This window comes from Typopeltis vanoorti, chromosome 16 (assembly GCF_054136105.1).
Source record: "Typopeltis vanoorti isolate ZY-2024b chromosome 16, IOZ_Tvanoo_1.0, whole genome shotgun sequence".
Classification (NCBI taxonomy): domain Eukaryota; kingdom Metazoa; phylum Arthropoda; class Arachnida; order Uropygi; family Thelyphonidae; genus Typopeltis; species Typopeltis vanoorti.
In genome coordinates, this window is record NC_143564.1 from 39,434,544 (window position 1) to 39,447,300 (window position 12,757).

The 12,757-nt window shown below is 35.5% G+C and overlaps 1 protein-coding gene across 3 annotated transcripts in view; it reads left to right on the top strand.

Annotated features, from left to right (window-relative positions):
* The first annotated feature begins 5,244 nt into the window (after positions 1–5,244).
* The window catches only part of LOC150097965 (stromal interaction molecule homolog), a 279,318-nt gene continuing 271,805 nt past the window's right edge, over positions 5,245–12,757 (top strand). For all 3 annotated transcript variants that reach the window (XM_090406136.1, XM_090406137.1, XM_090406135.1), the window contains exon 1: positions 5,245–5,634. In XM_090406136.1, coding sequence (XP_090262262.1) covers positions 5,388–5,634 — 247 coding nt within the window. In that variant the 5' untranslated portion in view covers positions 5,245–5,387. The remainder of the gene's footprint in view (positions 5,635–12,757) is intronic.

The window sequence follows — 12,757 nt, forward strand, 5'->3', positions numbered from 1 at the left end:
AAATTGATTTGTTTCCAATCAGTGAATATTGATATGAGAAAATATGGTACAGATCAAGGAATTAATAACGAATAGAAGGAAGAATAATGGCAACGAATTTATATAAAATAACATCTTACCTGAATATTGAAACCTACAGATCGCTGATAACTTCAGCAAAACTTTAATTAATTAACTAAAATTAATTAATATTAATTTATTTCATTGCAAAAAAACCAAAGCAAAACTAATCCTGATATCTTACATCCGAGCATGATGCCTTCCTTCAGCGAGAAAAGTGAATAGTTTTTCTTTCAGACACGATGGAAGAAATTGTGTTGACAATTTAGATTTGAAAACAACAAGCTGGTCCAGGATTTGATGGAATCACATCCGTCCCAAAAAAAAATCACATGTGTCCCAAAAAACTGTGTGCTTTTCCATTTAACCTATCGTACTTTAGTACCGTATATGGGTGGTGGTTAAAGGAGAAACTTGTTTATATTTGATTTAAAGACCTGCATATGGTATTCTTTGGGAAACACATCAGGAGGAAGAATGTTCCACAATACAGCAGTAGCAGGGATGAGGGAGGAGGAAAAGAAACTTGTTCTGAGTATTTCGTGGTGCACTGTGAAGGGATATTGAGCAGCAGCTGTAAGTTTTCCAACGGGCTTAGTACTAAGTGGGGAAATTATTGATGCTATTTCAGATGAACGTTTGCCATGGAAATATATATAGAATATACATATTGCAGAAACCAAACGTTTGTGTAAAAGTGGGAGGAGTGAATTGGTACGAGATGGATCATTAATCAATCTAATTGCTTTTCTCTGTATTGAGTCAAGCATTTTGAGGGAGTTCTTAGGGACGGTAATTTAAATGTGAGAGCAGTATTCAATTCTGGGCGAATGAGGGATTTTGCAACAGATAATTCCTAGTTTTTTAGAAGCTGAGGATGCATCAGTTGTGATGTGTTTATACTAGAAGAGGCATAAACATGATGTCAGGGTAATTCCAAGAAGAGAAATTTCATTTTGTCTGGAAATTTGAGTGTTGTGAAAAATAATACTGGGAGATAATTGTTCTTTTTTTGTGAGAAATAAGACAGAACTGGGTTTTACTAGGGTTGGTGAGAAAACAGAACCTTGTGGAACCCCAGCATTAGTTAGATGATGAGAGGATATGGAACCATCTATCATCATACATAGTGTGCATCCAGAGAGAAAGCTGGCAGTCCAACTGCAGGTCCTGAGACAGTTCAAATAACAGGAGTTTGCTTAATAAGCCTATGCCAGACCAAGTCAAAAGCCTTAGAGATATCGAGTGCAACCATTTGAGATTCACCAAATTTCTTCATGGCATTTGTCCAGATGTGGGTGATATGTGAGAGTAGATCTCCTGTTGAGCGGCAGATAGAACCATGCTGGTGGTCATTTAAACAGCTGGGTGACTTCATAGTAGTGTAGGAGCTAAGAATTGGAGGTTTGCTCCATCTACATACGTTTATTTCATTGCAATGTAGCAAAAATATATTGTGTTTATTTTGCGGAATTGGGCTGAATGGTTTTAATAGAAAAGCAAGTAAACTGTGTGATGTGGTTGGCCAATTTAAAGTCTGTGGTCGCAGTACAAAGAAGATTTGTACTGCGACCAAATATGCACCTTGCAGGACTTTCACGACTAACTGGTTGATAAGTTTTAAAAAGCAGGTTTCGTCAAAGATAAAGCACCATCTCGAAGGGCAAGTATAAGTGAGAAATTGTAGCATCTGCAAACAATGCTTTATTGCAAATCCACGGAAATCTAAACTGAAATCTTTGAAGGTGGGTATTTCTGACTCAATATTGTGCAAAATTCTAAGAATGAAACTTCACCCAAAAACCTACAAAATTAAAGTCCAACAAATTTTGCTGGAAAAGGATTATCACACAAGATTATTTTTCTGTCACCAGTTTAATAAAAATACTTTATAATAGTTCTTCATTTATTGACCATTTAACGAAGCAACATTTCACATTAGTAATAAGGCCAAGAAACATAACTGCCGTATACTGGGCATTGAAAAGTCACAAGAAGATGAGGAACATTAATGAAATTCTCTTACAGTCGATATTTGGTGGGCATTAGGAAAAGTTCGCATAATCAAGGAGATTGCTAGATTGGAAGGAAGAAATGTCATATAGACGAAAGGGAATGGAATTCATGAAGCTTCTTAGAAACAGTTACCAAAAGTAGCATGGACGAAGATGCCAGGGAATGAGGAGTTCTGGACCTTGTAATTACATCTGAGGATTTGCCTGTAATTAGGACAGTTGTATTGCCGCTAATCAACGGGAGTGGTGATTCAGTTTTGAGGTGGGAGGCAGGAAAATATATGGAAATTTTAGTAAAGAAAAATTATATGTGGAATTACAGTGCTGGAAACTGTGAGAAACAGGAAATTGCCCACAGTGGTGTCATACTTCAAGGAAAAGATGCTAGTTGTGAATGCAAAGTTGTAAGGGGATGTTTGAAGGGAGTAATAGCTGACTGCATTATCAGAATTAAAAGAAATTATTAACTGAATTAAATGATTGAACTGTGGCATTAAGCAGGAGTTAAAAAAAGATAAGCACGAAGAAATTCAAAGAGAAATGTGATCAACTTGTCCATTAGCAATATAAAGCATAGGCCAGAAGAATGGCTACTGGCAAGGAAGGCAAAATCAGAATATGAAAGGAAATTAGCAGAGCGAACCAAGAATTATCCGAAAGAGATCTTTCACTATGTGGTAATTAAAAGAATAATGATCATAGTAGAATAATTTGTTTGAATGCAGATGGTGGGAAGTAAAGGAATAGTTGAATTATTGAGTAATCGCTCTCCAAAAATGTCTCTTCCAGGTGATGATAAAATGGTTTATTCAGAAGAAGAGTTCAGTAGAATGTTTGTGTCTAGTAGCATATCACAGGATCTATACTTGGGCCACTACTTTTTAATTTTTATATTAATGTTATAAAAAATTACGAGAAATATTCAATATTTGCAGATGATGCAACATCTGCAAATTGGTGGAGCAATAGTGGTTGAAATTTTACAGATATGATTTATATAGACTTGCAGTATGGCCAAAGGAGAACGGATGTCAATTTAATGTGCAAAGTGTAAGGTGATGTATTTTGGAGTGAACAGATTACCAGCTGTGTGTATGTACCATAAGCATTTGAGGACGTTTGTGGATGGGGAATTGAAGTTCAGAGGGTATATTGCAAAAGTGGCCAAAATAACACATTGGATTATCTGGATATTGGTGACCACCCTGACAAGCAGAAACAAGCAACTTACTGTTTTCCAGTTTATTAAGCTCTGTTAAAGCTTCACCTGGATTATTACGCACAGATCTAGTTGCCTGGATTTATTGGAGATATGGAACGGATTTAGAAGTGAGTGACCAAGATACTGACAGGTCTATGAGATGTTTCATATCAGAAAAGATTGACGATATTTGGGTTACAGAGGCTGGTTGAGAGGAGGATAAGGGGGATATAATAGATACATACATACATATAAGTTGCTTAGGGAGGGGGAACTATGGGATTGATATGGAGAAAATATTTCAATACATGAATTATGTCTGGAAAACTAGGGGTTATCCATGGAAATTAAATAAGTGTGGGTAGCAAGGCATAAGGGTTAGATATTTTGGAGAGTGGTGAATGAATGGAACAGTTTGCCATAGTCAGTTGTGAGTGCTTGGATGGTGAATAAGTTCAAAGCAAAAGTGAAATATTGCCGGTATTGATGGTTTGTGTTGATGTAGTGGGCCTATCGCGATGAGGGATATGGACTCCACGGAGGTGCCAGTATGTAATAGTAATAATCAATGTTTAAGTGAATTTGAGCTTCCTGTTCTTGGGTACTAGCACCTATCATAGTTCGAAATTCTATTTTTTTTCTATATCTCATACTATATTTAGTTGTTTTATACTTGAATAAAATGATTTAAAAATTATGAAATAAAATTCAATATAATTATTTTAATAACATTTAAAATGTATATTTTTTATAATTCGAAATTTCACTTCTGAAAGGTTTATGTTGTTATTTTACTTTGTTCTAATATTCACAATATTAAAAAAAATAAATAGAACTTTAAATATATATTAGAATTTTATACTAATCAGTTTCTCCCACTTTAGAAGTGATCAGAAGCTTATGAAAATTCATTGTTTATCTTGATAAACGCCTAAATTTCAAGACACACATAAATGTATCTTCACTAAAGCAAGTCAAACAATAGCACAGCTATATCCACTTTTGAACAGGAAGAGCGTCCTAAACATTAATAACAAAATCCTCCTCTACAAAACAGTGATAAGACCACAACTAACTTATGCATCACCAACCTGGGACACACAGCTAAAAGCAACATCAACAGATTACAGACTATCCAGAACAAATGCCTAAGAATGGCATCTAATGCTCCTTAGTTCATGAGAAACCTCCAGTTACACCAAGAAGACAACCTTCCAGATATCAAGACCTACATGATAGGCATTGCAGAAAAATTCTTGACAGTCACAAATAATCACCCAAATCAACTAATTCAACAGGCAGCAGACTACAAACCCTCAGATCATTTCAAACACAAAAAACCGAAATACTCCATTACAAGAGAAAGCTAATGCAGCATACAATGCTCACAATGAGTGGGTAGTTTACCCACAATAATCCTCTCATACACAAGCTAAAATCAGACGAAGGGATAAAGAGTCAAGGACTCAGTCCATCTCCCAAAGAAGTTCCAAGAAAATTCATTGCTTTCGGACACATTCCTGCATATTCATCTTTTATGTATGCTTTGGATCCGAGTTTAGTAGTCTGACAGTAGTTACGAAAAAGTTGTCATTGCAACGAGGCAAAATATAAATAAAAAGAAAGTCCATATATGAGAAATTAACTCGATTTAATTAATTTAACATAAAAGTATATTATTTAATGGGAATTATTCAATGTATTGCGTACTAAAGTGTAACAAGTGATTCGGATTCTTAATGTCACTTAATGATATGCAAATACATAGCGATATGATTCCTGTTTGCATTGTCAAGCGCGAACAGGTAATTTCATTATAATCACGTTTTTCTAAGAGATATTTGAACGCCCTCTAACGGCATGATTATCAAACAGATGGTACAAACTAAGAATACAAGCAACACAACTTGTATTCTTAGTTTCGTGTTTCTGTTGCATGTGGTTGTGAGGTTTTGTTGTCGCTTTTTTTTTCTTTTGTTGTCATCGTTTTGTGTTATGTCATTAATTGATTTCATTGGAATTTGTATGGGATTCAAGGTTATTTAAAATTATTAATAAACACAGTTAATTTTTAAGTAAATTTCTTGTTAAAAATACATCTCTTATCATTGATGAAGATGCTAAGCCAAAAATGGAATTTGTTCTTGGCATATTCTTTTCATTTACTATTGATTTTGCGACTGCGGTGCGGAGACTGTGGTGTTGGCTTGTCGTTGATTGTAATTGGAAGTTTTCTTTGTGAATTAGGAGAAGCGGTAAAGTCCGTGAATCCCCAAAATACAGAGCATAATGTAGTGTTGGAAAGAACACGTACCGTGTCTGTCGTCTCGCCTCATATTCGTGTGGATGAAAGTTCAAGTAAGTAGTTGTTGAATTGATGAAATAGAAAAATCAACAATAGTCCATTGAATGAGTTTCTTGAATATTTTAAGTTAACATCAGGGTTCTTTGGTTCTGTCAATAAGCATTTCAAAGGATGCTTACAGTATTTCCATCAAATCTTAACGTCAACATAGGCAATCAATATGAGCAGTTTCATCTTTATTTTGAGAGAGGAGATATAATTGACTTACAAAGGATAATTAATTCTTCAACTTCCCCTTGCAGTTTTCATGTAGTATCACTTGATAAGGAAGTATGGCTGCGAACAGCAGTGGGAAAGATGTACCGATGAACCACTTATTGACACCTGTCTATACACACACACACACACACACACACACACTTATGTACCGTTGAAATTTGAAGTTGTCAATTTATGAATAAGCAGATGACTGTAAACGTTACTTGTTGTACCGTAATAATAATGAGGTGCAGTATTGGAGTATGGTTCACTGTATCAATTAATATATTATTAACTGGTACAGTAAATATATTTCAAGTATTACTGCCACTGATTGCACACGCTGCCTACTCATGTATTTGCGTTAAAGAGAGAGAGTACATTGTTTATATATATATGTATTCGTAGAATGAGGATTTATATATATATGTATTCGTAGAATGAGGATATTTATTATCAGCACACGAGATGTCAACAAAACCACGTGACATGGAATACATCACGTGCTCCTGTTACCGGAAGTGACGTATCGTGCACTGACAACTACCAAATTTTTATCGCCTTTAAAATACAGTGGTATCTCGCTTATCCGAACTAATGAAAACCGTGCTAATTCGGATTAGCGAGTTTTCCCCCAAGAGAACAATAACTAGCGTTTAAGACAAAAATAATCAGATTCTAATGGTACATCAATTTAATTCTGTAAATAAATGAAGTAACTGATAGAAAAAAAAAAAAAGCTACTATACTGTAATGTAAAACTTAAAAAAATAATACAGCACACGTTTATTTTAGTAAAAAATTTAGTTTGTATGTACCTGTATTGTTGAGGATTCTGATTTAATAAAATTGCATAGTTTAGTACATAACTTAGTTTGCGTAAAAAAAATATCACTTGTACACAACACAAAAAAAGTTTCACAAAATAACACACATAACAAGTTTTTATTTCTTTGTAAAAAAAGACTGATTTTCTTTTGCTTCTTGGAAGCTAAACTTTTTTCGAATGCTTCTTCTCGGAGCTGCATTAGCAATAAAATTTTGTGGAATGGCGCATCATTCTGCTTAGCCCATTCTATCTATATACATATTAAAACTGTCAACTGCTTCTTCATGTTTTACTTTTTTTTTCTGCGAGTTCTTTATCGTCATCATCGTCTTCTGATTCATTCTGTAGCGTCATATTTATAATTTCAGCATCTGATTTGATTTCAAATTCACTTTCGGTTCTACCTGTAATCCATTCCGTAATATCTGTTTGTGAAATTTCAACATTTGGATTTATATTTTACCAAATTATGCACGTTTTGAATTTCCCCTTTTTGTGTATCACCGTAGTTATACTGTATTGTAATAATAATAAAATAAATAATAATAGTTAAAATAATAATTATTAAATAAAAATAATAAAACACAAAATAATAATATGTAATAAATAAAACTTTTTTTTTCTTTCAAACCACAGTTCAGATTACTGGAGGGTTCGGACTAAAGAGGTTCTGATTAACGAGATACCACAGTATTCACATAAAAATAACAGCGGAAAATAAGAAATATCAAGAAAATTAATAAAAAAATAAATCTAAAACTAACATTCCTTTGAACTTTTAATGAAACAATTGCTAATAAAAAAAAAGAAAACAACCCAAATTAAAGAAATAGATCCTGCTAAAACCAAAAAATTAATATTAAAATAATCCAGTACTATGGTTTTCAATAAACCCAAGCAACTAAAGTTTTTCACATTAGTCTCTTTAAAGCTGGCAAAGAAAATGATGTCTCTTTGCTGGCCTGGTTGGCTGAGTGGTTAGCATATTCGCTCTTCTGCCAAAAGGCTGCTGGTTCCAATCCTGCTGTGGGCATGAATGTTTGTGATTGTCTGTGGAAATACTAGTGGTGGTGGGCGGTAGATATTGCCTTTGTGTAGTTGCAGTTGGTGGGGGAAAAAAGCACTGAATAACTACAAAGATTTATGTTATGGAGTAAACGGATGTTGAAGTTGAGTACTTTTTTTTGTTTTGTTTTGCACCATACTGTACAAAGCAGGAGTAAGAAAGAGTGAGTCTCAGTAGTTATCAGCCGATTAAGTAGATTGATACTCACTAGGGTTCAGTCTAAGAAGAAGGGAGATGAAATGGGAATTTAAAAAAAAATATGAAAGAGCGGAATGATGAAAAAGGATATGGTAATGTGCATTGATTCTATTATTAGGGATGTGCTGAATGAGTAAACAATGAAGGCAAGTTTTCTGGAAGTGAAGATTTGGAATGTGACGTGACTGAGGCTTTATACAAGGAGGTAGAACAAATGGAAGATATGATTTGTATTAATGATATATGAACAATTTTTGAAAGGAGGTATGGTGTATGAGTGGATATGAAAGTTTTTGAATGAGGTGAAAGAAGTCAAGATTGTGAGTCTGTTGCCAACTTTTGGACAGACTGGTAGACAGACAGGACAGACTGAACTGAGCTCAAGGCAGAGTTCCTAATGATTCAGTATCCAAAACCATTGTGCCACTGAGGGATTCAGCTTCTTTTGAAGATGCCCCAAAATGGTTTTGTTGCTTGGTGTTATTTATTTTTTCCCCTTCAGATATTTTCCTTCTTTTTTAAAGATTTCCACTGTTCATAATAATGTTTAATGGTATAAACAACACCAAGAGAGGAAAAAAATATATTTATTAAACTCACTAATATTTTGCTGTTTTCTAATCAGCATCATCAGAGCACAATAATAACTGTGACAGACACAGCACTAAACTAAGTAATTGTAGAAACAATTAAAATTGTAACTGACACCTAATATCCTTACATGGTATCCTCAGTAGGTTGGCTGGACTTTTAAATTAACTTTGTTAATTTAAAAGCAGGCCAGCTATTAGTTCTTAAAATGATAGTCTTCCAGATCTTTAGTAAATTAACGCAACCATACTTGAGATTGGCGCGATCTGTGGCAACTTCTATGTAATAGAGATGTTTTTCCTCCACCTGATCCAACGTGAAAAGTATCTAGAGCATGTGTCTGCCATTCCTAGTTTGCCATACAGATCTTGGATATAACTTTTGTGTTTTTAAAAGTGGATGTCATGTGATCTACGAGTCTGTCCAAAATAGGCTAAACTGCAGGCACAAGGAGCTTTATAAACTCTAGGATGTTCAAGAAGATGTAGTCAATCTTTAGGTGAATAGCTAACTGAATGAAAGGTTTGAAAGTGGTATGGAGATCATATTTACAGAGAACTTTGGTTATGTTTTCTGATGTATCCTTAACATATGGGATGGTTTTGTTCTGTGATTCTGTGTGTTGGGTATAGCAGGGATGGGGGAGGGAGTCCATTTATTATTTTATCTATTTCATGTCTATAACTATTGGCTAAAATGGTGTTGTGAACGTTTCTGAACTCAATTTCGTTGGTTGTATCATTTGAACAAAGAGCCCTGGCTCGGTGAGTAAGTGTTTTGAGAATACCATACTGTTAGGAAAGGGGATTACATAAATACCTTTCAGTATGACAGTTTTATGGAGATGGATAATGAGCCATTAGGAAGTATCTGAAAATGGGAGACTGTTATTACTTTCGTTTTATATGGTGACGTTTATTTTAGAATGTTGATTGTTAAGATATGTCAAAAATGTATCTGTGTCTGGACCATGGGGCTAAACAGCAAACACATCAACATAGTACAGCCAAACTATTGGTTTAGGTGTGACTTTGTTGAGTGCTTGGTTTTCAAAATATTCCATACAGAAGTTCGCTGGGGGGGAGGGGGGAGAAGAGGCAAACCCATAGTAGAATCATCCATCTGTTTGTGTGTTATTCTTTTTCTTAGGAAATAACCTGCATATACAGTGAATCTGAATAATTCAGTTATGTCAGGAGGGAAATGTAGTTTAATGAGGTTATGGTTCTCTGTCAAAGGTACATTAGCGAAGAGCGGAATAATATCAAAACTGATAATGATGTCAGAATCTGTCAAAGCTCCATTTACTATTAATGTTTTAAAGTGCCGAGAGTTTTTATTGGACGAGAGAGAAATCTATAAGGGAGGAAAGTGATTTGAATAAATGTTTGGCCATTTTGTAGGTGGAGCTGTCTACAATAGGATGAAGGGGGGGGGAATAATAAGTTTGTGAATTTGAGGGGGTCCTGTATATTTGGGGTGATTTGATATAAGATTTGAGTTTTTTGGTAATTTTTATGGGCCAATAAATTAAAGATGCTAAGAAATTATATTCTTGGTTTCTTCCTTTATCCAAGTGTAAACAAATAAATATTTTCATATGAAGTAACATCACGACTGGGCTGCTTGTATATAGAAGTTAATGACTTCACATTATCATTATTTATTATTATCCTAAGACCCCCATGGAGTCACAGACTCATCTAGGAGGTCTGTTTTGTCATACATACAGCTTCATACCATGCCTTAAACACACTCAAATTCTCTGGAGACACCACAATCACAAGCAAGGCATTTCAATCATTCACAAATCTACATCCAAAAAACCTGCTTCTCACTCACTTGCTCACACCCTCCTTATACAGCTTCCTGTGATGTCCTCTGGTTCTCCCCTGATCTCCCACCATTTGCTGTTAAACCTCTCCGACATTGATCCTATAAACAACTTCTTACTAACTTGTAGGTCTCTATCATATCACCCCTGTAAATTGCATCTTCTCAACCTTTCCTCATATTTGACATTCCAGAGATCAGAAACTACCTTAGTAAGTCATCTCTGGACCATTTCCAACATCTCTTCATCCTTTTGAAAACCAGCTGACCAAATCTGTGCACAGAAATCCATGTTTGGCCTAATCAAAGGCTTATACAATGGAACAAGAATCTCCATACTTCTACAAGTCAGTGTCCTCTGCATCATTCCCAATATTCTTTTTGTTGTGCTCACAATTTTGGCAATCTCCCCTAATTTTCAGATCCTTATCCACTATTATCCCAAGATCTATTTCCTCTATCTCCAACAATATATCCCCACCAAGCATAAATTCTACGTCCCGTCTTTGTTTCCCAAATTTAAAACCTTACATTTTGCAACATTGAATTCGCATCCCCATTTCCGTACCCATTCACTCAATTTATTCAAGTCTTCTTGTTAGGCCACAACTTCTTCTCTACTCTTCATAGTTCATCCCAACTTTGCATCATCTGCAAACAACTGAATATCCCCATCCAAATCTTTGCCAATATCATTAACATATAAGTTAAATAGCAATGGCCCTAAAACAGACCCCATGAGGCACACAACTGGTGACTTTCTTCTTCCTGGATATTGCTCTCCATACACAACTTGTTGATACCTATCAGATAGCAGTCTCCAATCCAATGCACTAATCTAATATCCAACCCCATCCACTCTAGTTTGATTATCAGCTTATCATGTAATCTATCAAAAGCCTTTGTAAAATCTAAGTATACTACTGTGTATCCCTCCACTCTGTCCAATGAAGCTGTCATCTTATTGTAATAAGTAAGTAGATCATGACCTCCCTTTAGCAAATCCATGCTGTCCATCAAAGATACCATTGTCATCAACCCAATTCTGGATCCTAGTTCTCACAAGCTTCTCCTACAACTTAATCACAACACCTGACACACAGATAGGCCTATAATTTGATGCCTGAGTTCTATCACCTCCTTTACGAAGCAGCACAATCTTGCCCTCCTTCCACACCTTTGAAACTCGACCCATTGCAAGACTCATATTAAAAAAATATGTCAAGGCAGATGTCATCTCCCCTGGCACATAACTTTAGAATACATGGTGATATATTATCAAGTCCCACAACATTATTAACATCAAGTTTGCTCAGTTCCCCATACACTTCTTGCTCACATACAGTCAGTCTCTCTTCCCCATCATCAACTGCTCTCAACATCATGGAGAGATGTCACATTCACAAAAATGAAAGACCTTTATGAACTGCTCATTATGAACCTCCACTATATCTTACTCAGCAGTTGTCCTTATACCATTTTCTCCAATCAGTGTCATCTTTCCATAATCATTCTTTTTTTTTTTGGTTGCTCGATATCGAAAGACCTCCCTAGGATTCCTTTTGACTACATTAGCTAACTGCTGCTCATACTTCACTTTTCGTACCCTTTTCCAACCAAGTCTCCCTCCTTGCCTGGTTTTTGTAATCCTCATGGAATTGGTTATTACCACTTCTCTTATGCTGCCTCCATAATGCCTTTTTCTCTGTATTCCATGCTTAATCTCTTCAGTCATCCATTTCACACCTACCTTATTTCACCTTCTGACCCTTGGAATACATTTAGACATTGCTTCTATTAGTTGGTTCTTGAATATTGCCCCAGCTGCATTGATCTCTTTTCCAGCTAACTCCTCATTCTATGCAACACCTGCAAGCTGTCTCCTGAGCTCTTCATAATCACCAGCCTTGTGGTTTTACATATACCCTTTTCTCACAGAGGTCCTCACACTGCTGGCAGCCACTCAAGTAATCACTTCAAGATACTCGCCAACTGGAGGGTGATTTGAAACCTCATTTATAATTACATCCTCTGAGATGATCAAGTCAAAGATCCTCATTCCTCGTGTGCCCTCTGTTATATACTATCTGAGGTAGTTGTCCCTCAAGAAACTCATTTTCTTTACTTCCAGTTGCTATCTGATCATCCCAGTCTATATTGCCATAGTTAAAGTCACTCATAATAATCACCTTTTTCTTATTTGCTTGGCTAATTTGATTATACATTTCCTAGTCACTACCATCCACATTTCCAGGTTTATAACAACATCCAGTTAAATATTTCGTATTTCATTCTATTCACCTCTATCTCACACCATACTGCCTCAAAACCACTGGCACTATTTCCCTCTTGCATCTCTACTTTGTATGGACATAACTCTTTTTCCGTATCAATAGCACTC